The 25,719-nt window shown below is 35.9% G+C and overlaps 1 protein-coding gene across 4 annotated transcripts in view; it reads left to right on the top strand.

The window, feature by feature from the left end:
• Window positions 1-25,719, top strand: part of NR3C2 (nuclear receptor subfamily 3 group C member 2) — a 375,105-nt gene that overhangs the window by 199,891 nt on the left and 149,495 nt on the right. For 3 of the 4 annotated variants that reach the window (XM_027866801.1, XM_027866798.1, XM_027866800.1), the window contains exon 3: window positions 2,463-2,614. In XM_027866801.1, the coding sequence (XP_027722602.1) occupies window positions 2,463-2,614 (152 nt within the window). The remainder of the gene's footprint in view (window positions 1-2,462; window positions 2,615-25,719) is intronic. The other variant, XM_027866799.1, reaches the window with a different exon arrangement.

The following is a 25,719-nucleotide window of genomic DNA, read 5'->3' as shown; positions in this document are numbered from 1 at the left end:
GGAGTTAGCACCTAACCTGGGATTTGAAGAGAAATCAAACAGGAATTGTTATTAAGCTCTCCACATGTGTTTGCCACTGTGCTGGAATCTGAGAGGATAGATTAAAAAGTGACAGTTCCTGCTTTCAAGAAACTTAGATCTGTTGTGGAGGGTACACTATGTAAAGTGTAGTCATTGTGAGATATTTACTAAATAAATGGGCATTGGTTGGAGGAGGCTTTAACAATTGGGGGAATCAAAAAGGGCCTTTTGAAGAAGGTGGCATACGAGTTTAGTCTTAAAGAGATATAAGGGTTTCAAGAGGTTAGGAAGGGAGAGTCTTCTATTCACTAGGATGTAGGCAAGGTTGGGGGAGTGTAGAGTGTGTGAGAAGGTATATTGTGTAATCATGCTGAAAAACAAGTCCAGAGACAAATTGTAAAGGGGTTTAAATGCCCAGCATAGGATTTCATATTTTCCAAAGGCAATGGAGAGCTAACTACCAAAGCTTCTTTAGCAGGAAAGTGACATCGTCAGAGCAGCACCCTTGGAATATTAACTTGGCAGCTATGTTGAAAATGGATTACAGTCAGAGAGGCTTGTTGAGAGATGTATTTGTGGGAAGGCAATAAGCATTTATTATAGTGCCTACTATGTTTAGCGCTTTACAAATATTATCTCATTTGAGAGATTATTAGGAGACCACTGCACGAATTCAAGTGAGAGGTGGTAAGAGCCTGAACTAGGGATAGTTATGGCATGAGTAGAGAGGGAGGGGATGGATATTTAAAAAGTAAGTTAGCAACTAATTAGGCTTGGTGTGGAGGGAATGGAGGGGAGGGGTTGGTGAGTGAGAGTGAAGAGTGAAGGTTGCAAACCTGGGTGCCTAGAAATAAGGTGGTACCCTGGACAAAATTGAGTGAGAATGCAAGAAAGAAGGTAATAAGTTCTGTTTTAGATATGTGAAGATGCCTGTGGGACATCCAGCAGCAGCTAGAGACCACGAGCTAGAATTCAGGAGAGAGTTGAGTACTGGATACGTAGATTCATCTGCATTAGAGATGAGAGTAAGATTTCAAATGACAGAGAGGATGAGAGAACTAGGCATGGGACATGGTCTATGTATGATAATGATATGTGTGAGAGAATGAGATTGAAGAATAGCCAAAATCTGGGGGAAATACAGAATTATAAAGGGGAGGAATATGGAATAAGGCTGAATAGATATGTTCTATACTGATTGTGGGGAACCTTAAGTACCAGGCTAAGGCTTTTATTCTTTTGGCATTGAGAGGTCACAGAAGGATTAAATGAATGACAGAAAATTATATTGGTATCTGAGTGAAGGATGGAGTGAATAAGGGAGAAATTAAAGGTCATGAAATGAGTTAGGAGAGTATTAAAATAACCTAGATAAATGAGAGTTTGAACTAAGTCCATAACAGTATGAGTAGAAATAAATAGATAAGTGACAGTAATATTGTGGTCATAGAATCAACAGGAATTAGGATTTGATTGGATGGGAGTGATGTTGAAGGGGGAATCAGGTGACTCTTAAGATTTTAAGCCTTTTGTCATCAACAGAAATAAGGAAGCTAGAAGGAATGGACTGTGTGATGAGCTGAATTTTAAATGTGAATTTGAGATGCCATTTGCAAATTTGGAAGTTTAACTTATACTTATTTAAAATTACTGTGCAGGAGTTCCACTTTGGGCAAATTAAATAGTAATGTTATAAGCACAAAGTCAATAGAACACATGTGAGAAGTGTTGAGTATATCACAAAACCATAATTGAATCTACTTTATACAATTATACAAACAACTGGCTCTTAGTAAGTGATTAACAAATTATTGTTGACTGAAGTAACTAGACAAAACAAAAAAAAAAAGTTTAGATCTTAAGTTCAGTGTGAGCGTACCGCAGTTAGGTTCAATGTGAATATGCCACAATTTTCCCCTCTCTATCCTATTTTAAATTTGACCCATGTTTCTTGTATTTTCCTCTCTTTCCAAACCTTCCTGTCAGTCTGTCTTTCTTCCAACTCAGGGAAGTGGTAGTCCAGTCCTTTCTAGTGACCTCTTTCAAACCCAGCAATACAAGATTTTATTCCTCTAGAGACCTAGGAATCCTGAGGATTTCCTTCTGACTTTACAATTCACTATTGAGAAAGCCCAAACTACCAACTAATAATAGAAGCTTACAATTATGTAGAACGTTAAGGTTTTCAAAGTACTTTGTATCCACTCTCATGTGATTCTCACAACAATTTTTTAAGCTAGACGATAAAAAGATAAAAAGGTGAGGAAAACACACTTTAGTTGAGGTGACCCTTGTGTATAGCCAAGCTTCTGCTTCTATCTAGTCCTCTTTCAAGACACCATGTTGTACTTCCTGGACCTAATTTACAAAGCATTTCTTTCACACAATTATGCCATAATGTTACAGTTCATATAATCTCAATCTTGTTTTGTTTTTTACAGTTCTTCTTTACGAAGTGTCTCTACTACATCTTCAAGACCTTCTAAAATATGTTTGGTGTGTGGGGACGAAGCTTCAGGATGTCATTATGGGGTGGTGACCTGTGGCAGCTGCAAAGTTTTCTTCAAAAGAGCAGTGGAAGGTAAATGTTCCTGTGGGTGTTCCCTTTCTACTTTTTTTCTCTTTTGTAGCATATTTGTACAGTAAATTCTTTAGCATTATTGAAAAGCCTTTAGAAATATTTTTTGAAGTAACTTGTCAGCAGTGAATAGTAATACTGTCTTATCTGAAATCCACCTGGAGGTTTCCTATTGAACAATCCTTATATAAAAGACAGACTTTTAAACTGTTAACTTTGATCAGCTAGTCAGAAGTATTTCTTCTGGTTCATTCAGGCTCTTTGGAAGGGGGAAAAATGCATTTTACTTCAAGTACATCTTGAGTGAATGGAATATTATTTGAATATAACCATGCCAATAATTACAGTGTCATAGTGTTACAAAGCTGCTTTTTCTGTACTCCAGTATCTTAAAAGACAAAGCTTGTTGCATTTAGTGAGCAAACATTTTCCCTAGTATGTCCATCACTTTACTGAAAGAACTAGGTGATCATCAGAAGGACAGTGAAGGTGGATTAGTCTTTATTAAGTTTTTTAGAGGCAAATGAAAATGGATTAAAGGCCATACTTCATATAAAGTAGTTTGATAAACAAGTTGCAGAACCCAAGTGCATTTTGAATGTAAATATTTCTTTTTTTCTTAGTTATCTAGCAGTTTCTTCAAGGGCTGCCTCAGGTAAAGTGCCTGGTAAGAACTAGCTCTGATAGGTTAGTATTGATAATAATCTTAGATCCTGGATTTAGAACGAGAGGAAATCAGATTATAGGATGATAGAATTAGAACTGGAAGGGACCTGAAAGGTCATCTAATCCAACTCCCTCATTTTACAGATGAAGAAACTGAGCTCCAAAGAAATTAATAACTTGATCATGGTCATGTAGCAAGTGGTAGGGCTGGGATTGAAATGAAGATCCCTCTGAATCCAAATTCAGCACTCTCTTCATAGTACTGAGCTGTTTCCATTTTATCAAGGAGAAATAATATTCTTAAAACCCTTTTTGTTTATCCTGATTTTCTCATTTCCAAGTCATGGGTGTTACTTGATAATTAGCATGGGATTGATGACTGATCTTTAATAGAAGAATAATCAAATGCTTTTAACTATTCATGAAAACATGTATTATGATTAATAGAAGCATGGCTGTGCGATTACAATATGTCTTCTCTAAGGAGATCGACATTAAGACCTTTTGAGTCTTGATTTTTCTTAAAATTCTCAAGGAAATATATTGCCTCTTTAGAGACTAGACAGAATTTACTCGTTTAATCTTGAGTTTAAAGAAGAAGAAAACAGTGATGCCATTTAATGCATGAGGAAAATTTATAATGAAACTTTACCTGTTGTTTTGTGGTCAAATTTTCTGTTGCAGTAAGGAAAATATATCTTTGACATTCCCCTAGTTCTTTTTCTCCATTTCCTGTTCCAGTAGATATATTTGAAAAAATGTTTCTTCTTCCCCTCATTTTAGAGGTGGGGGTTAGTGTGTGGAATATGGCATATACTGCGAGATGTGGTCCGCATGTTGCTTTTGCTTATCTGCCATTTTTCTCTTTTTAGTCTAATTTTTGTTACAAAAGATGGCTTTTTGAAGAGACGGAGGATGTTTGGAAGTAAATGTGACATACAAACAAAAAGCATCAGCTAATTTTTTAAAAGATAATTACTCTAGAAAAATATTCTTTCTTCTAATACTTATGGATAAAATGATATACAGAGAGATTAAATGACTTCCCCCAGGCCACAGGGCAAATATGTGTTTGCGATGTAATTAGAACCCAGCTTGTTTAATATCCAGTTTATAGCCAAATCCTAGGCTAAGTTAAATGTGAAATTCACTTTGAACTCCTTGAATGAATGGTATTGGATAAATATAAAATTTTATTTTATAGCATAGTTTTCAACACTTTTACTCGGTCTATATGTCTCTCAGATACAACCACCACTAGTAACAAAAGTTCTAATGAGGAAACAGATGAGAGTCCATTATGATTTAAAGTCATGTGAATTTGTGCTTATATGAAATGGGTTTGGCTCTAGTGTCCAAATCCCAATAAGGTGAGACCAGTCTCATGTCAGTTTCCATGCTTAGATACTTCCTTCTAAGACTGAGTGAGAGATATTTACAAAGCTCTCTCATGAAATCACTTTACCTCTGTATCAAGATTTGTAATTAATCTAAGGACTTTCTCAGTGTATTTAGTTGTAGAGTTTCAAGAAGAGTCATGTATTAGTCAACCCTACAAATACTTTCCTCTAGATTTGAATTTTTTCATGATACCACTCCAGTTGTTTCTAGATCAAGTTCATTTATAGAATTAGATGATTTATCCCACAATAGTCTAATTTTTTAATTTACCTTAGAGTTTTCTGGTAGAAAAGATGACCTGAATAATATGTCAATAGTGAGATGAGATGATTATTCTTGGACCATGATGAATTCAGAGACAACCCTTTCCTATTTGAGTCAGATATGTGCCCCTGTAAGTATTGTTGTCGCACAGATGTCTGAGTTTGAAGATACAAAAATTATTCTGCAAAATGAAGAAACTAAATTTTGAAATCATACTAAGAAAATTCATTTTAAAAAATTTAGAATGGTTTCATGTGATGATATAAAATATATAGGTATCTGCTCTTGAGATCATCATCAAGGCATAAGTTTTTAGAGCTAAAAACTGGTTTTAGTCATCTAATTGAAATTTCCTATTAAGTGCCTTATTCAGCATCATAGTTGCATCCCCAGGTCTAATGAATGAAAACTTTATGGACAACACAGTAGAATAAATTTTTGTTTTACAGAATAAATAAAATCAGGGAAATGATTTGATGGATTTTGAGTCCTCATGACTCAACAATTCTGTAAGATTCACCAAAATTCAACAGACATTTATTAAACAGTTATCAGCCAATGAATAGGAATTAAGTTCCTCTATATGGCATATACTATGTTAAACACTGGTGGTACCAAAGACAAAAATGACCCCATACCCCACTCTCAAGGAGTTTATATTCTATTAGGGAAGGCAATACATTCATATATAACTGTATATAAAATAAATATACACACACTAACGTATATGCATACATAGTATGCATATGTATACATATACATAGACAAATACAAGGTAGCTTAGAAGAAGGAGGGTGCTCTTGGTTGGAGGGGTCAAGAAAGGCTTCAAGGAGAAGGCCATTGTCTTAGCTCAGGCTTGAAGGGTGTCAGGGATTCTGTGAGGTAGAGGTGAAGAAGGAGCTCATTTCATGGCAAGGACAGTTAATGAAAAAGCATGGAGACAGTAAAGAGCATCATGTGTAAAGAATGAACCTGGAAAAGTTAGTTAAGGTCAAATTGTGAAGAAATGAACGTTATGCTAGGAGTATACATTTTATCTATATCTATATCTGTGTGAAAACCAAGTATATCTCAGTTCTAATAGGTCAAATAACCTCTTTGAGATGCAAGGGCATTCAGCAGCACTTAACACATTTAAACTACAAGTATTGATATTTTCACTATCCCTTCTATTATTGCCAGACGAAATAAAGATTAATTTAGGTTTGCAGTTTGTACTTGAAGCATCTATGATACATTCTGGTGTGTTTTTTGTACCAGAAATTCTTCTACAGTGAATCTGATATTTTCTAATTATTCACTTCTTTGATAGCTTAAGTAACCCACCTTTCAGTAGGTAGAATCTCTGTGATTTTGCCTGTATAATTTTTGTCTGTGTGTTAGAAAATCACTTTCAAGTTAATGAGATTTTGGGATTTCTCCAGAAGACTGACATTTCATCACTTGGTACCACACCCTTCATATGGTCAATTTTTTTCTTTATTTTTGGAAGTGTTATTAGAACTTTTTTCTCTCTGTTAGTTCATTCTTCTTCAATTGGCTCACTAATTCCTTAAGGGGATTAATTGTATCTAAAAATTTATTGTTTATTCTGATAAGGTTTTTTTTTTAGTTTTGAGTTAGTATTCCTAGTAATTTGAGATATTATTGATTTTATGATTTGAGGTTTGCAGCCTTACATTTTATCTTTTGTTTAGTCTTTCCTCTTTTTTAGACCATTTATTCTTGTTTCTGTTACTGCAAAGTATATATATTGTGCTTGATGCATTTAGACATTGAAATAGTGCCTAGTTATTCAAGTGGTCCAGAGCAACATATCTTTTAAGAAGTTTGCATCCTTAGATAGATTTTCATCATATAAAATTGGTATTCCAAACATAACCATTTATTATCTAGAATACCCAAGAGTCATTTAATTTTTTGCTTAACTAAGACATCAGTCACTTTCTTGCCTTAATAAGTACACTGATCATAAAGTCTCTTGCAGTGCCTCCTGGTTAACATTCCAATCATCAATTGTGATTTTATTGCTCTGTATATTTGAAAGGTATAAGAAATTAGCCTGAATGGATAGTGACATCAGACAAGCTGTTGGCTTCATATGTCACTTCTGAGAGCCAATGCCAAGTTCAGATATATGTGTACGTGTATGTATCCAGCACCAGTCTCTAAGCTGAGCACTAATTCTCCATCTCCATTTGCCTGCTGGATGTATCTACCTAGATGTCCCTATCCATACCACTAACTCTGCCTATCTGAAACAAAACTCCTCCTCTTTGTCTTCACTCTGCATCATCTCCTAGCATCCACCTACAAATCGCCATTCCCAGTGACCCAGGATCAAAAATCTTGAGGAGATATAGTACAGAGAGCACTGAACTTGCATTTTGAAGAGATGGGGATTAAACCTGAGCCCTGCCTCTTATTACCTATGGCACTTTGAGGACTTTTCATCTCTAAGACTTAGTTTTCCTCGTGTGAAAAAAATAAGGAAATTGGATTAGATTATCTCTGTCACATGGGCTGAACATTCTATCATTTTTGACTCTTTGTCCCCCCCTCGCTTCCCATACCTCATCAGTTGCCAGTGTCTTCCACATATATTCCTTCATTTTCATGCATTCTATTAGTAATTTCCATATTGTGTCCTTCATTAGACTGTGAACTTCTTGAGAACAGAGGCTGTCTTTTACCTTTCTTTGTGTCCCCAGCTCTTAGCACAGTGCCTGGCCCTTGGTAGGTGCTTAGTAATTGTTTTTGATTGACCAACTCTCACCAGGATGAGTTTAACTTGTTTTCCTGCCTCCAGATCTTTACCTATTTAATTCATCTTTCACACAGATGTCAAAATAATCTTCCTAATGCACAGGTCTCTGGAACTCCCTTACTCAAATATCTTTAGTGACTACCTGTTACCTATATAATAAAACATCAACCCCTTATCCTTGAATTTAGTGTCTTCCAAAGTCTGAGTCTAGCTTACCTTTCTAGCTGTATTTCCCATTATGCCATACTTCAGTATACATTCTGACCATATTGGACTTTCAGCTGAAACTTTCTCACTTTCTTTCATTGGCACAAGTTGTCTCCTGTTCTTGGATACACCCCTTCTTCTTTTCTGCGTATTGAAATCCTTCTTTTCCTTTAAAGCCCAACTCAGACACCATCTTCTCCATGAGTCCTCTGATTCTCTCATAATTGAAAGCAGTCCCTCCCTTCACACATTTTTCTAGAGCAATTTGCATCTCTCTCCTCCCTACATTCCAACTTATATTTATTTGTGCATGTATACCCTGCCTGCCTTCCCCCAAACGAGTCTAACCTCTTTGAGAGAATGTGCCATTTCAGTTTTCATTTTTGTATTGCTAGTGCCCAGCATGGTGATGGTGCTTTACATGTCTTAGACACTTAATACTTTAAATATTTTAATTAAGGAATTTATAGAAGCCTATTTTCTTGTGATCTGATTCTTCCTAAAGCTAAGGAATATTTCTAGATCTGTGCTTATTTATTGTGATATTTCATCAACATTATGTTGTTATTGAGCCTTTTTTAGCACCAATCAGGAAAAATATCATATAAATAGTACATAGGATCTTAGATTTAGAGCTTGAAAGGGATCAGAAAGCTCACCTACTGGTGAGGAAACTGAGGCCCATAAAGTTTATCTACCCAATATCATACAGGCAATACTTGGCAGAACATTTGAAACCAGGTCCTCTGATTCCATACCTAGGACTTCAAGAAATACTTAAATGTTCAACTAATCAAATGGATCAGTGATGTCATGAATTTAGAAGTTCCCTTTGGTAAAGCAAATCACAGCCCATCTTGCTCCATTTTTGTCTGTCCTACCATCAGGTGTCCACTCAACATGCTGAATGTTCCTCTCTTATTTTCTCCTGACATCAGGAAATATTTGGTGATTTTAATTGTTTATAGGATTTGCCTGCTTTTTGAAGTCATGTTAATTTTTCTTTTGTGAAGTAGAAGGCAAGTTTGGGAAGTAAATTATTGGGAAGTACTTTGGAATGAGAAAGTATTTGCTTAAAGTAAATTAATGTTTTCTGAAGAGCCTCTCCATAGCTTAAAACTCTCAATTAATGTACACTTACTGTGGGAAGTATTGCTTGAAATTTAATAAAGATGTACCAACAACACAATTTATTTATTTATAAGGTTATTTCCTATTTATGAGAATATTTTTCTCAGCTACTTCAGCTTAGTATTACTTTTCATAATGTAATATATATTATAAATAAAAGCCCTTTTTTAGCTACCAGAATTTTTATAAATAAAAGGTTTGAAGCCAGAAGTCTTGGGATCATATCTTATCTCTGCTATTTATCCTTGCAGAATCATCTATGAGTCTCCTTACCTCTCTAAACTTATTCCCTCATATGTAAAAATGAAGGGAATGTTTGGACTAGATGACTATAATGGGCCTATTTGTCTACAATTTATAAAGATGTCCAAATTCATTCTATATGCAGGAACCATATACAAATAAGATACATGCAGTATAAATTAGAGGTACTCTCAGAGGGAAGGTTAGCAGTGGCTAGCGGTAGTTCTTAAGGCAGGGTCTGGGGACATTCAATGAGAAGATACCAAGTCAAGAGATGGAATGACTTGTGACATGAGCAGCAAGAAGACCAGTGTTACTGAATCTTAAAGTCCATGGATTGGCTGTTGTCCTTTGTTCTCAAAGAGGACCAAAATGACATCAATATGCTCGAGTCAAGTTACAGTGTGTCTAACTGTGGCTGCTCAGACCAATACAAGCTCAGAATGTTCTACCACAGGTTGGGCACAAATAATCCATGTGAATATTTGGGGTGGATTCTCTATGTTTGCTCATCTCGCATTTCTTTTGAGCTACTTTAGTTCTGCCTTGCTCATAGAGCACAGCACCTTCTCTGCTGGGCAGTCCCAGGCCAGTGTCTCCCATGTCACACAATCAATTCCAAAGTTCTTAAGATAGACCATGGGAGTATCCTTGTATTGCTTTTTCTGACCACCATATGAGATTTGCCCTGTGTGAGTTCTCCATAAAATGGTCTTTTTGGCAAGTGTATATTTTACGTTCAAACAATGTGGCCAGCGCACTGGAGTTGGATAAGGGTAAACCATAAGACTATGAAGGTTAATGGTTGGCAGATTGTGAAGGACTTTAAAAGCCAAACAGAAGATTTTATACTTTGAATGGGGGGGGCAGTTAATGGAGTTTGTTGAATAGGGCAGTGATGTGGTCAGGTCTGCATTTGAAGGAGATCAGCCAGATGGAGAATGGACAGGAGTGGGGAAAGATTTTTAACAGAGAGACCAACCAATAATCTCTTTCAGTAGTCCAGGCATAAGGTGATTAAGGCTTGTACATGACTGATGGTTTTGTAATTGGAGGGGAAAAAAGAGATATTATGAGAGATGTTGTGAAGGTAGCAATGACAACACTTGGTGACAGACTGTATATGTGAGTTGAGTGAAAATGAGGAGTCAAGGATGATGAATTTGAGAATTTGAAGAAATGGGAGGATACTAGTATCCTTGATAATATTAGGGAGGTTCAAAAACAGAGTATTGAGAGGAGAGGAGGAGAGGATGAGTTCCATTGTAGACATGTTCATTTTGAAATGGCTGCAGGACATCCAATTGGAGATGTCCAGTGAGCATGTGGTGATTCTAGACGAGAGATGAGGAGAGAAGTTGGAAAATGGATCTGAGGGTCGTCCCCATAAAAATCACAGTTGACCCCAAGGGAGATGATGAGTTCTCAAGACAAAGAGTGTAAAAGGGCCAAAAGAAGATGGTCCAAGGCAGACCCTTGGGGGGTTCTCTAATTAGTTGGTGTGACATAAAGGAAGATCTTGTAAAAGAAGCTGAAAAGGAGTGGTCAGACATGTAGAAGGACAACCAGGAGAAAGCAATATTAAAAAAAAACTTAGAGAAAAAGAGAGTGATCTACAGTGTTCAAGGCTGCATAGAGATCAAGAAGAATGAAGACTGAGAAAAGGTCATTAAATTTGGTGATTAAGAGATCACTAGTAACTTCAGAGAGGACAGCTTCATTCACTTGAATAATGAAGTTGGAAGCTTTATCGAGTTTAATCATGTAAAGGAAGAGAGATTTAGAGTGATAGCTAGTGGGAATGGCTAGATCAGGTGAAGATTTTTTTGAGGATAGAATGACATTAGCACGTTTATAGGGAGTAGAGAGACAGCCAGTAGATACGGAAATATTGAACGTTAGAGGAGTAGGATAAAGGGGCCAATCTGTTAAAGAAGATAGATTAGGATCATGAGTTATGTAGAGAGGTTTGTCTTGGCAAGGAGAAAGACCACCTTGTAGGTGACACAAGGGTGAAGGAAGAAATAATGGGGGAACGGGTGGGAGAGTCACAAGTGACATGAGATAAGGAGCAGGAGAGAAGAGGGAGCTCTCAGATAATAGTCACAATTTTATTTATTTGGAATAAATGTGAGACCAGGCCCTCTGCTGAAGGGATGGGGAGAAGGATGCATGGAAAGCTCAAAGAAAGTTGCAATGCTTTGACATAGTAACTCTAGTGAGTAGGACAGAGAATCATTTGTGAGGGGTGGGGGGCTGTAAAAGGATTGCCTTAATGCAGTGAGGGTAAATAATGTAATAACAATTTGTAACTGGCCCTAGTCCTTATGATTTTGTGATTCACTCCTTGAGGAAAGTATGGTTTTAGGCAAGACTAAACATGCCTTGTACAATGAATAGAAAAGAGATCATTCTGGCTATAGCAGGGATGAGTGCTGAAAAGACGTGGTTGGATGGGTAAAGAGGATACAGATTATGAGAGGCCTTGAATGTCTGAATAAAAGTTTTTGACTTATTCTTTAGAAATCGAGGAGTCTTTGTAGGTTCCTAAGTGTGATGTAAAGTAGTATTTTAGGAAAATTAATCTGGAATAAGCAACTAGGTGGTGCTACAGTGGATAGAGTGCTGGTCCTGGAGTCAGGAATACTCATCTTCCTGAGTTCAAATCTGGCCTCAGACACTTACCAGCTGTGTGGCCCTGGGCAACTCATATAACTCTATTTGCCTCAGCTTCCTCATCTCTCAAATGAGCTGGAGAAGGAAATGGCAAACCACTCCAGTATCTTGGTGAAGAAAACTCCAAGTGGGGTGATGAAAAAGTGGACATGACTGAAAAATGACTGAACAAACAATCTGGAACGACTCCATTGAGTTAGATTAGAAAAAGACAAATCAATAAAAATGGAAAGACCAAGGCGATAGCTATTGTAGTGTCCTGATGGGAAATAAGTGCCTGAACTAGGATGATGTTAGTGAAAGTGGATGAGAAAGGACTGACTGAAGGGAAAACTAACAGAATGTGATGACATGCAAGATGTAGGGAATGAAGAGAGTTGTCATAGAGGGAAAAATGAAGAGTCAGTTTAGATCATGTATTTGAATTGTTGGCCGCATATCCAATAAGAGTACCCTAAAGACAGTTTGATGCTACAGAAGGACTGTAGCAGGAGAGTGCAAGAAAACTATTGTCTTGCATATTCAGAAACCATCTGAAGAAAAGAAGGAAAACTAGGACTGTGAAATCAGATGCTGGAACAGGAATTCCTTACATGGAAATATTTCCTTTAAGAGTTAGAAGAGTGATTTAGCACAGTTGGGGATTGCATTAATTAAAAGTAATAAAGTTTTACAGTAGTTTAGTCTTAGTTGTAGATAGAATGCTTTCTGTTCCTGCCATAGCTGTCTGGGAATTAGATTCTAAGTAGCATGCATAAGAGAATTGAAAGATTGGGGGAAAGCATCAGGTGATAGAACAGGCCCCTTCTGCAGCTTTTATTGAGAAACCTCTCTGATGTTAGCTCTTTGTTTGAGGAGTACTGAACAATTTTATCAGCTTGTAACTCCGTAGGGAGCCATAAGATGAAACTGTTAATGATTGGAAAAGCCGAAAAGCATTAATGTTTTAACAAGAAGCAAATAAAAAAACCTGCCAGTGTTCCAAGCCAAAGAAATTCCGGCGTACTATTAGATGTTTCTCTTCATAAGGAGGCATTTCTAATGATTTCTTTTCTTTGTTTTAAAGCTTAGATTTCAAGTTCAGCTCTCATACCTGAGGGAGTGCTGTAATTGAGGGGGAGAGGAAACCTAATACGCTCTTTTTTTTGTACCTCCCTAAGACTATGATGTAGCTTAGAAAAAAAAAGACATTTGTATGGTGTACTTTTAAATTCAATTAGAACTCCTCTTCTACCATCACATTTCATAGTAAGGTTATTGCTATTCGGTGACTGAGGGTGGAAAAAAGCATACAAAGAAACCCAAAAAACAATTTGGATCCATTCGGTGCTGAAATTTGCTAGTGTAACTTAGAATTGTAAAAATTACTCAAAATTTCTCTACTCCATCCTCACCTCCCAAACCAGAGGCTAAATACAGATCCAAAGAGCAATAAGCTGGCATTTGAACTCAACTCTCAGTTCTCACATAGCAATGTTTCCGTTTTTTCCCAGAGGATAGCCCTAATGGAAAAATCTTTAATAACTACTGCTTCTTGGAATCTATTGACCACATGGTTGCAGTCAACAAAATCATCACCTTTTGAACTTACATACCTCAGAGAGTGAAGACAAACAAGGAAGTGTGAAAAATTTTCTGCTTACAGATGTAAGATAAAATAATCTTCTTAAAATACTTACATAATATTTAAGTGTCTAAGACAGATTTTATAAAGAATGTTTTTATTTTATTTTTTCTCAGTTACATATAAAACAAATTAACATCTGATTTTTATAATTTTTAATAATTGTAAGTTTTCAAAATTTTCCAAATTATCTCCTTCCCTCCCCTTCCTACTTCTTGACAAGGCAAGCACTTAGCCATGTTACACAGACCAAAAAGAAAAGAAAAACCAACAAAAATTAAAAAGTTTAGAAAGTATACCTTCATTGCATTCAAACTTCACAAGTTCTTTCTCTAGAGGTGGATAACATTTTTCATCATAAGTCCTTCGTATTGTGTTGGTTCATCGTGTTGCTGAAAATAACTAAGTCATTCACAGTTGATCATTGTACGGTATTGCTGTTACCATGTACAATGACCTCCTGGCTTTGTTCACTTCACTTTGCATCATTTCATATGTCTTTTTTTTTAACAGTATTTTATTTGTTCCCATTTGTACGTAAAAACCATTTTGATACTATTTTTTTAAAATTTTGAGTTCCAAATTCTCTCCTTCCTTCTCTGAGACCATAAGCAATTGATATAGGTTATAAATGTGCAGTCATGCAAAACATGTTTCCAATTTAGTCATATTGTGAAAGAAAACAGACCAAAAAATCCCCACAAAAAAATGGAGAAAGTAAAAAATAGTCTGCTTCAGTCTTCATTCAGACTCCATCAGTTCTTTCTCTAGAGGTGGATAGCATTTTTCATCTTGAATCCTTTGTCTTGGATCATTGTATTGCTGAGAATAGCTAAGTCATTTACAGTTGATTATCATACAATATTGTAGTTACTATGTATAATGTTCTCCTGGTTTTGCTTATTTCACTTTGCCTCAGTTCATGTAAGTCTTTCCAGGTTTTTCTAAAATCATCCTGCTTATCATTTCTTAGAGGACAGTAATATTCCATTACAAGCATATACCACAACTTGTTCAGCCCAATTGATGGGCATCCCTTCAATTTCCAATTCTTTGCCACCACAAAAAAAAAAGTTGCTATAAGTATTTTTACACATATAGGACCTTTTCATTTTTCTTTGATCTCTTTGGGATAGAGACCTAGTAGTGGTATTGCTGGATCATTGGGTGTGTATGGTTTGGTTGCCCTTTGAGCATAATTCCAAATTGCTCTCCAGAATGGTTGGATCAGTTCAAAACTGCCAACAGTGCATTAGTGTCTCAATTTCCCCATATCTTCTCCAGCACTTTTCATTTTCCTTTTCTGTCATATTAGCCAAACTGATAGGTGTGAGGTGATACTTCAGGCTTTTTTAAATGTGCGTTTCTCTAATCAGCATTTTTTTCATATTACTATAGATAGCTTAGATTTCTCCTGAAAATTGTCTGTTTTGACCATTTATCAATTAGGGAATGACTCATATTCTTATAAATTTGAGTCAGTTCTCTATATACTTGAGAAATGAGGCCTTTATCAGAGAAACTTTTCCTGCTTTCCTTCTAATCTGGGCTGCGTTGGTTTTGTTTGTGCAAAATCTTTTTAATTTAAAGTAATCAGAATTATTCATTGTACATCCCATAATGCTATTATCTCTTTTTTGGTCATAAATTCTTCCCTTAGCCATAAATCTGACAGATAAACTATTCATGTTCCCCTGATTTTCTTATGATATCTCCCTTTATATCTAAATCACGTATCCATTTTGAGCTGATCTTGGTATATGATATGAAATGTTAGTCTATGCCTCATTTCTGCCAAACTATTTCCATTTTCCCAGCATTTTTTGTCAGATAGTGAATTCTTTTTCCAAATGCTTGAATCTTCAGGTTTGTTGTATACCTAATCTATTCCACTGATCCACCACTATATTTCTTAGCCAGTACCATATTATTTTCATGATTACCACTTTATAATATAGCTTGAGATCTGGTGCAATTAGGCTACCTTACTTCATATTTTTTTAATAGATTACCTTACATTTCCTGAGTTTCTTCTTCTAGAAGATTTTTTAAAAAAAATTTTTAACTCTGGAAAATAACTTTTGAGTAGTTTGATATGGCATTGAATAAGTAAATTAATTTAACTAGACTTGTCATTTTTATTATATTGGTATGGCCTATCTATTAATAATTAATATTTCTCCAGTTATCTAGATCTGACTTTATTTGTGTGAAAAGTGTCCTGTAATTGTAGTCATATAATTTCTGTATTTGTCTGGGAAGTTAGACTCCCAAATATTTTATATTGTCTGCAGTTATTTTAAATTGCATTTCTCTTTCTATCTCTTCCTGCTGGATTCTGTTGGTAGTATGTAGAAATACTGATGATGTGTGTGGGTTTATTTTATATCCTGCAACTTTTCTGAAGTTGTTAATTATTTCAACTAGCTTTTTAGTTGATTCTCTAGGGTTCTTTAAATATGCCATCATATCTTCTGCAAAGTGATAGTTTTGTTTCCTCATAGTCTACTCTAACATTTTCAATTTCTTTTTCTTCTCTTACTGTTATAGCTGGCATTTCTAATATGATATAAAATAATGGTGGTGATCATGGGCATTCTTGCTTCACCCCCGATCTTATTCTAGCTTATCCCCATTACAGTTAATGCTTGCTGATGGTTTAAGATAGATGCTACTTATCATTTTATGGAAAGCTCCATTTATTCCTACAGTTTCTAGAGTTTTTAATAGAACTGAGTTGTATTTTTCAAAAGTTTTTTCTGCATCTATTGAGATAATTGTATGATTTTTGTTATTTTTTATATTGACATAGTTCTAAAGCAGATTAGAAGAAATATTTTATAAAATTTGTTTTAGCAAATTATTTGATATATAAAGATCTTTGTCTTATAGTCAGAGGTATTTGGGAAGTCAGATGTACCCTGGACAGGCCTGTAAATAAATAGAGTAAATACATGTTGAATTTAATTGAAATGATAGATATTTGGAGAAAGGATAAAGGATCTCCTCCCAACTGTATATACTACTAATATCTGCCTGTTTCATCTTCTTCTTTCTTCTACCAGTTTGGAATGAGACGAAAGAGAAGAAGGTTAACAGATATCAGAATTGAGAATTTCAAATGGCCAAAGCACTAGTCTATCTACACTGTGTTTGCAAGATAGTAGTATATTTTCAGTTCAAAGCTAAACATCTAGGTTGTTGTGCCTGAGGCTTGAATTCACAACTTATTTTTTTCATTATGTGAGAGAAGTAATTTGGTCAATAGACCTCATTTCTCAATAGAATATAGATATCGAAGATGGTAAGATTTAGATATGGAAGTATCTTAGATTATTTTGTCCAATCTACTTATTTTATAGATGATACAACTGAAGCCCAGAGAGATCATACGCTGCCCAAGGTCACATGAGTAATAAATAGCAGTATCGTAATTAAAGCTCATATTTAATTTAGTTGAAAAAGGTATAGTTATTGGTATCTTCTTTGCTAAAGGCCTTCTCTGATGTTTCCTTATGGCATAGAAATAAAATAACCTTGAGTAGGATTATATATTTATAGTTGGAAAGGACCTCAGAAGTGATCTATTCCAACTCCTTCATTTTCTTTATTCTTAAGCCCCACATTTTAAAATTGATGATCAGAGAGGTAAATTCACCAAGATCACAAAGGTAATGTTTGCAGAATCCAGGATTTAAACCTAAGTTCTTTGACTCCATATTTGCTGTTCTTTTGACTGCTACTAATTGTTAGACCAAGGGCTGATAGGTGGTGCAGTGGATAGAGCACTGCGGCTGAAGTTAGGAAGACTCATTTTCCTGAGTTCAAATCTGTCCTCAGACTTACTAGTCATGTCAAGTAACTTAACCACATTTGCCTCATCTATAAAGTGAACTGGAGAAGGAAATGGCAAACCACTCCAGTATCTTTGCCCGGAAACTTCAAATGGAGTTACAAAGAGTTGGACATCACTGAAATGAAAAACAACTATTAAACCAAAGAGGTTAAATTCCAGGAAAGTTATCATTACTCAGATCCTGGAATATAACCTTTTTAGCACAATATTTAGGTGAATTCACACTTCTTGCCTGTTTGACACTCAAAAATAATGGGAAGCAACTCTTTGGATTTAAGTACCAGTTTTGAATCAAAACTACCAATGTAGAGAATTAAGGAGAGACAGAGAGAGAGAGAGAGAGAGAGAGAGAGAGAGAGAGATCATTTTCTCATTTTGCTATGGCTATCTTTAAACATCAGAAGGAGGGTAACTACTCTCTTTCTGCTTTACCAGGTTGTCAAGAAGATACGATATTTTCCCTTTCTATCTTTTCTTCCTTTTTGTAGAAGCACTTAATCTGCAGACCAGTGCTTAATTAAGTCATGGTGATTTGCTTTCACTTCTCATGCCCTATAGTATCTTCTCATTTTCAGTCATAAATTACTGAGATGACATAAGTATTAATAAATATGACCTGAAGTTATACAAAAATAGAAGTTATAGTAAAAATAAGATTAAAGCGAATAGTAAGGAGGACTAAATTCAATTCATAGGGTCGTAGATTTAGATTAGAAAGACCCTCAAAGGTTGTCCATTCCAAGCTGCTTATTTAATAGATGAGAGGCTCAGAGATGGTAATAGTAGTAAGTGGCAGAAATGGAACTAGGTCCTTGTCCTCTACCTGGCAATACAGAACCTTGGCAAACACAGCCTCTCTGGCCCAGTTTCCTCATCTGCAAAAACAAAGCATTGGACTAAATGCCTCTTCTTAAGTTCTTTGTGGGCTCTGAATTAATGACCTTAGAATCTTGTGGACTGCGTTAGGAAGAAATAATAATAGCTAATATTTTTGTAAAGCTTTAAGGTTTATAAGTACTTTACATATATTATCTCATATGCTCCTCACAACAATCCTGAGAGGTAGCTACCACCATCATTATGTCAGTTTTACAGATGAGGAAACTGAGGCCAGCATCAGTTAAGTGACTTGCACAGTTGATAAGGATCTGAGATAGGATTTCAACTCATCTTTCTAACTCAAAATCTAGCACTCTCTCCACTGTGCCACAGCACCTAATGCTTATGATAAAAATCTGTGAGAAGCAAAAATAAATTTTACATAAAACTTTAAGTATTGATTTTTAAATTCTTCTGTGATATTTTAAAGGTCATCTACTAAGGAAAATAGAGGTTTTTCTCGGCAACCAAAATTTTGCAGTGTGGTGGGAGCATCTCTGAAGGTTAAAAAAAAGTCTCTATAAGGGCCTTTTGGCGTAACTCAGTCTAGTTTCTCATTGTTGAAATCATCGTTGGACTCAGTTTTTCTTAGCAGGAATATGTTTTTTTTAGTAAATTGCTTTAATAGAAAGTAGAGCTATTTGACCAATAGTGAGAAGACAGGAACAGAAGAAAACCACTTTAAGCAGATAGTTAATATTCATTTAAGCTATAAAAACTTATTTTTTCCTTAGAGAAAAAAAATCCAAAATGAACACATCACTGAAGAATATTTTTTTTTATTTAAGGCATTGAGAAAGTTAAAATGAATGTAGTACAATTACTTTGTGCCTAAAGTACAAAACAAATGTTTATCTCTTTTCTTATTTCTGAATGTAAATAAGATTTTATTTTTTCTTTGAGTAATAAGTAACTGAATAAGATATGGTTTTTAAGTCTTCATGGACTTAGTACCTTCATTAAAAGAACCAATTAATGAATTAAAAACCTACTTTATAGAAATTAACTCAATGTGAAATATTTACTCAAAAATGCCAAGATATTAATTTTTAAAATTTATATATAGATTTATTGTTAATAATTGTCTTTTCAGTATATGATTTGTAATTTACAGAAAAGAATTTATGATCATCTCTGTAATACAAAATAATTTTGTTATAATGTGGCTTATTTACATACATTTAAGATTTGAGAATAAGTAATGTACATCAATTTACTTTCATGAAACTTGAGTGCATACAAAAAGGAGGAGATAAAATAACGTCATGATATGTGGAGTAGGTTACTTTAGCCCTTTCCTTTTGCCAGTCCTCAGTAAAATTTTCTATAGTTCTAGGCTTACCATAATGAAGCTTAATTTACTGATCTCATTTTATATTGTTCATTTTTTTAAAAAGGGAATAATTTAGGTGTAATTCATAGAGGACAATACAATCTGAGAGTCAAAGCAGTTCTTTTAGAGATCTCATTTATTTCAACTTCTCCCTAATGGAATAATTCCTTTTGTTGGCTATTCGATAGATGTTCTTTCAGCGTCTGCTTGAATCTAGTGATAGAAAATCTACTACCTAACAGAAAAGCCAATTCATTGCCATTCTAGTGATAACTAGCTTTCCTCCCTAATGTGTTTCCTTATGTGTCTTCCATTTGTTGGCTCTAATTCTGCCTTTTAAAACAACACAGAACCAGTCAGTGCCTCACTGGACAAGAAAATGAAGAGATCTAGGTTTAAATGCTGTGGTGGGTACATTACCCATATAGCCATGAGCAAGTCATGTGGTTCTATGTCACTGATCCTAAGTTTTCTTATCTGCAAAATGCAGATAATACGCTTTATGCTATCTACCTCTCAAGACTCCTAAAGTGCTTTTTAAACCTTAAAGTAATATATGAATGCAAATTATTATTATTTAACTGGATTACTATAATTTTCTTGATGCAGAATGCTTGTTTTCTTTTTAATAAAGCTTTCTTTTGGCATATTATGGCTGTATTGCTTTACAAATGGTAGTTGGTGCCAACCTAAAAGATTGTCTGTTAGAGATTTAGAAACTCACACAGGCAATACATTTTAGGCCTTTTCTTTCTCATTTTGAAATAAAATACTTTGTCATTATTTTAGCCCACCCCCCAAAAAAAGAATTATAGGCATAAGTAAGCAAATAAAGAGATACTTACTTCACCAAGGCAACCCTGGAATCTTTCCCACCCACCCTGTGCTCTGTGACACCTAAAAATTCCCTTGATTCATTGGTTAAACCATTCCTTTTCTATATCTCTGACCCAGGATACCCAGGTAGATGCATAACAACCAACTTGGATTTTTTAAAAATTTTAATTAATTTATTTTGAATTATCAGCAATCACTTCCATAGACTTTTGAGTTTTAAATTTTTCTCTCCCTCCTTTCCCACCTCCCTCCCCAAAATGGTGCGCAATCTGATATAGGCTGTACATATACATTTCTATTGAACATATTTTCACATTAGTGATGTTGTAAGTAAGAATTAGAACCAATACGAGGAACCACCAGAAAGAGAAAACAAAACTCAACAGAAGAAAAAATAGCAAATAGTATGCTTCAATCTGCATTCAAACTCCATAGTTCTTACTTTGTATGTGGATAACATTTTCCGTCACGAGGCCTTTGGAGATGTCTTAGATCCTTGTATTGCTGAGAAGGGTTAAGTCTGTCAATATTAGTCATCTTACAACATGAATGTTATCAACTTGGATTTTTAAAATTTGTATTAAGGGTAACAGAAGATTTTTTTAAAATTTATTTATTTTTAGTTTTCAACATTTACTTCCACAAGATTTTGAGCTCCAAATTTTCACCCCATCTTGCCCCTCCCCCCACCTTATAGGTGGCATGCATTCTGAATCCCTTCCCCTAGTCTGCCTTCTCTTCTATCTTTTCCCCCCTTCTCTTATCCCCTTCCCCTTCTACTTTCCTGTAGGGCAGGATAGATTTCTGTACCGCATTTCCTGTATTTCTTATTTCCCAGTTGCATGTGAAAACATTTTTTTAAACATGTCTTTTTAAAACTCTGGGTTCCAAATTTTCTCCCTTCCTCCCTCCCCACCCATTCTCATTGAAAAGGCAAGCAACTCAGTATAGCTTATACATGTGCAGTTATGCAAAACACTTCCATAATAGTCATGTTGTGAAAAACTAACTCTATTTCCCTTAATCCTATCCTGCCCCCCCATTTATTCTATTCTTTCTTTTGACCCTGTCCCTCCTCAGAAGTATTTGCTTCTGATTACCCCCTTTCCCAGTCTGCCCTCCTCTCTATCATCCCCCTACTCTCTTGTCCCCTTCTCCCCCTATTTTCCTGTAGGGTAAGACAGATTTCCATACCCAATTGAGTGTGTATGTTATTCCCTCCTTACGTCAAATCCTATGAGAATAAGATTCACTCATTCTCTCTCTCCTTTCCTTGTTTCCCCTCCACTGTAAGAGCCTTTTCTTTTCTGTTTTTCTGTGAGATAATTTACCGTGTTCTACCTCTCCCTTTCTCCTTCTCCCAGTATAATCCTCTCTCACCCCTTAATTTTATTCTCCAGATATGACCCCTTCATCTTAAACTCACCCTGTGCCCTCTATCTATCTATCTATCTATCTATCTATCTATCTATCTATCTATCTATATATATATATACACATACATATACATATACATATACATACATATACTTTTTCCCTCCAACTACCCTAATACTGACAAAGGTCTCATGAGTTATAAATATCATCTTTCCATGCAGGAATGTAAACAGTTCAACCTTAATGAATCTCTTACGATTTCTCTTTCCTGTTTACCCCTTCATGTTTCACTTGAGTCTTGTATTTGAAAGTCAAGTTTTCTATTCAGCTCTGGTCTTTTCATCAAGAATGCTTGAAAGTCCTCTATTTCACTGAATGACCATTTTTCCCCTGAAGAATTATACTCAGTTTTGCTGGGTAGGTGATTCTTGGTTGTAATCCTATCTCCTTTGCCCTCCAGAATATTATATTCCATGCCCTCCCATCCCTTAATGAAGAAGCTGCTAAATCTTGTGTTATCCTGATTGTGTTTCTACAATACTTGAATTGTTTCTTTCTGGCTGCTTGTAATATTTTCTTCTTGACCTGGGAGCTCTGGAATTTGGCTACAATACTCCTAGGAGTTTTCCTTTGGGGATCTCTTTCAGGAGGAGATCGGTGGATTCTTTCAATTTCTATTTTGCCCTCTGGTTGTAAGATATCAGGGCAGTTTTCCTTGATAATTTCTTGAAAGATGATATCTAGGCTCTTTTTTTTGATCATGGCTTTCAGATAGTCCAATAATTTTTAAACTCTCTCTCCTGTATCTGTTTTCCAGGTCAGTTGTTTTTCCAATGAGATATTTCACATTGTTTTCTAATTCTTCATTCTTTTGGATTTGTTTTACAGTGTCTTGATTTCTTATAAAGTCACTAGCTTCCAATTGCTCTATTCTAATTTTTAATGAAGTATTTCCTTCAGTAAGCTTTTGGACTTCCTTTTCCATTTGGTCAGTGTTGCTTTTTAGGGCATTCTTCTCCTCATTGGCTTTTTGGACCTCTTTTGCCATTTGGGTTAGGCTATTTTTTAAGGTGTTATTTTCTTCAGTATTTGTTTGGGTCTCCTTGAGCAAGCTGTTGACTTGTTTTTTATGATTTTCTTGCATTACTCTCATTTCTCTTCCCAGTTTTTCCTCTATTTCTCTTACTTAATCCTTTTTGAGCTCTTCCAAGGCCTGGGACTGGTTCATATTTTTCTTGGAAGCTTCAGATGTAGGAGCTTTGACTTTGTTGTCGTCTTTTGGTTCTATGTTCTGATCTTCTTTGTTACCACAAAAAGATTCTACAGTCTGACACTTCTTGCGAGGTTTGCTCATGATTCCACCAATTACTTGACTTATAAAATCTTGATTAAGGTAGAGGTCTGTTTCCAATGTGGAGAATGTACTGTCCCAAGCTTTGGGGGTTTGCATAGCTATTTTCAGAGATACTTCTAGGGACCTGTAAATTTTCAGTTCTTCCAAGGTGGTATGATAAGGGGAGAGGTGTTTACTGGTCTGTGCTGTGGTCTATGAGTGACCACTAGCACCCTTTTCTGTCTTGGAACTATGAGGAGGATTTCCTCTCCACCACCACTACAAGCTCACCACGTCAGCGCTCCTCCTCAACCCAGGACTGCCGCTCAGAATTGTGACCCAGATCCTAGCGCGGGCAAAACAAGATATTCCTGCCTCAGCACTGACTGGCAAAGAGATTCCTGCAGTCTTCCTCTGATCAGCCACTGGATTGCCCCTCAGTCTGTGGTCCAGAAGCTCAGGAAGCAGCTGCCACTCCAGGGCTGCGCTCAGGAGCTGGGTCTGAGACCTAGCTTCTCTCTCACCGCAGAAACAGACTTTTCCCACTGACCTTCTAAGTTGTCTTTGGCGTTCGTGGGTTGAGAAGTCTGGAAACCGCCACAGCTGCTCATGATTCAGTCCTCTGAGGCCTGTTCCAGCTTCACCGTGGCCTGAGCGCCCACACTGAACTGTGCTCCTTTCCCCGACCAGCTCAATATACCTTTCTGATCAACCATCCAGGTTGTCTTTGGCTGGAAATTTGTTTCACTCTGTCTTTTTGTGGGTTCTGCTGCTTTAGAATTTGTTTAGAGCCATTTTTTATAGATACTTGGAGGGGTTTGGGGAGAGCTCAAGCAAGTCACTGTTTTCACTCCACCATCTTGGCTCTACCCAAGAAGATTTTTTAGAAAGAGGATATGTTCACTTCTTGGGATGGCTTAGATAATCATTGTAGATTTCAGTGATAAGGTGTTATTTTTTTTCCTGTTTTTTTCTTCCAAGAATAATGATCTTTGGACAGGGAAGAACAAATGAAAATTAGTAAGAAGGAATCAAAATCCAAGTTGTAAAAAATTATGCCAACTCATGTTACCACACCTGGACAAACAGCATCCCAGGGCTTTGAAAGAACTAGCAAATGTGAGTGTCGAATCTGTGTCAGCTTTGAAAAGTTGGGTAGAAAAACAGAGGTGCTAGAAGACAGGAGACAACCAAATTTCTCTTTATCAAAAATCAGAAGAGAGGTGAGATCTTCAAATTATAGACCAATGAACTTGATTTTGATTCCTGAAACAGTTTTAAAATATATTGTTAAAGGGATGATTTGTGAGAATTTATTAAAGAGTTAAAATTTTTAAAAAAACAGCGTAGCTTCATCAAGATCAAGTTATTCCAGAGTAACTTCATTCCATTTCTGACAGGATTACTTAAATGATAGATCAAGGAAATGCCATAGACTTGATATACCTAGTTTTCAGCAAAGAATTTGGCTATCTCTCATTCCAACCTTGTAGATAAGTTGAAGAAATTTGGGTTAGATAATAACCCACAGTTAAATAGATCAAGAATTTTTTTGAATGTGAAATGCAAAGAATAATAGTGATTAAAGGATCTCCAAGAGAGTGATTCCAGATCTCACCTGTCTCTGTTACCATATTGTATTAAAAATTTAGATGAAGACTTAGGTAGTATGCTTATTAAATTTGCAGATGACTCAAAGTCAAAAAATATTAAGCACCTTCTATGTGCCAGGCAGTATACTGGGGATACAAAGAAAGGCAAAAAAACAAAACAGTTCTTGTTCTCAAGGATCCGAATTAAGTATAAAAATGTACCAAATCAAACATACTGATATATGAGGCATAAATGTGAAATCCTATATTTAGATTAAAAAAATAAAATCCACAATTATAGGATGGGTAGGTATACTTGATAAAAATTCCTCTGGGAAAAAATATGGAGGTTTTATCAGATTGTAAACTCAATATGAGTCAATAGCATAACAAGGTAGGCAAAAAAAGAAAAAGAAAAAAGATAGCTTGACCTTAGGATGTGTCAAAAGATACTAGAGGCTCTGAGTAAGATAGCTGATATCTATGTTATACTCTGCCCTAGTTAGACCATATGCTGAGTTCTGCAATTTTAAGTTCTCCTCATTTCTTCTCCGTTCTCCTTATTTTAAGCTGCAGCACTTCCAAAGGAAAGTTACTAGAATGTTGAGTACACTGGAGACAGGGTTGACATACCAGGATCACTTGAAAGACCTTGAACCCTAGCAGGGTATTCAGGTACTTGAAGGGTCTTTCTGTGGAAGAGGGACTGGATTTGATGTGTTTGTCCCCAGAAGGCAGAATTAAGAGTCCTGGGTGGAAATCACAGAGAAGAAGCTTAAAGCCTGATCCTTTTCCAATCCATTCTCCAAATGCCAAATTGATATTTCTGTGACTGTGCCACTTTCCTGCTCAGGAAGCTTCTATGTCTCCCTATTACCTCTTGGACAAAATAGAAGCCACTCTAGTAGTTAAAATCCTCGGGAACCTGTCTCCA

This window comes from Vombatus ursinus, unplaced genomic scaffold (genome assembly GCF_900497805.2).
Source record: "Vombatus ursinus unplaced genomic scaffold, bare-nosed wombat genome assembly UNPS02014784.1, whole genome shotgun sequence".
Lineage (NCBI taxonomy): Eukaryota > Metazoa > Chordata > Mammalia > Diprotodontia > Vombatidae > Vombatus > Vombatus ursinus.
The sequence above is the reverse complement of the archived record's forward strand: the minus strand, read 5'-3'. Positions and strand labels throughout refer to the sequence as shown.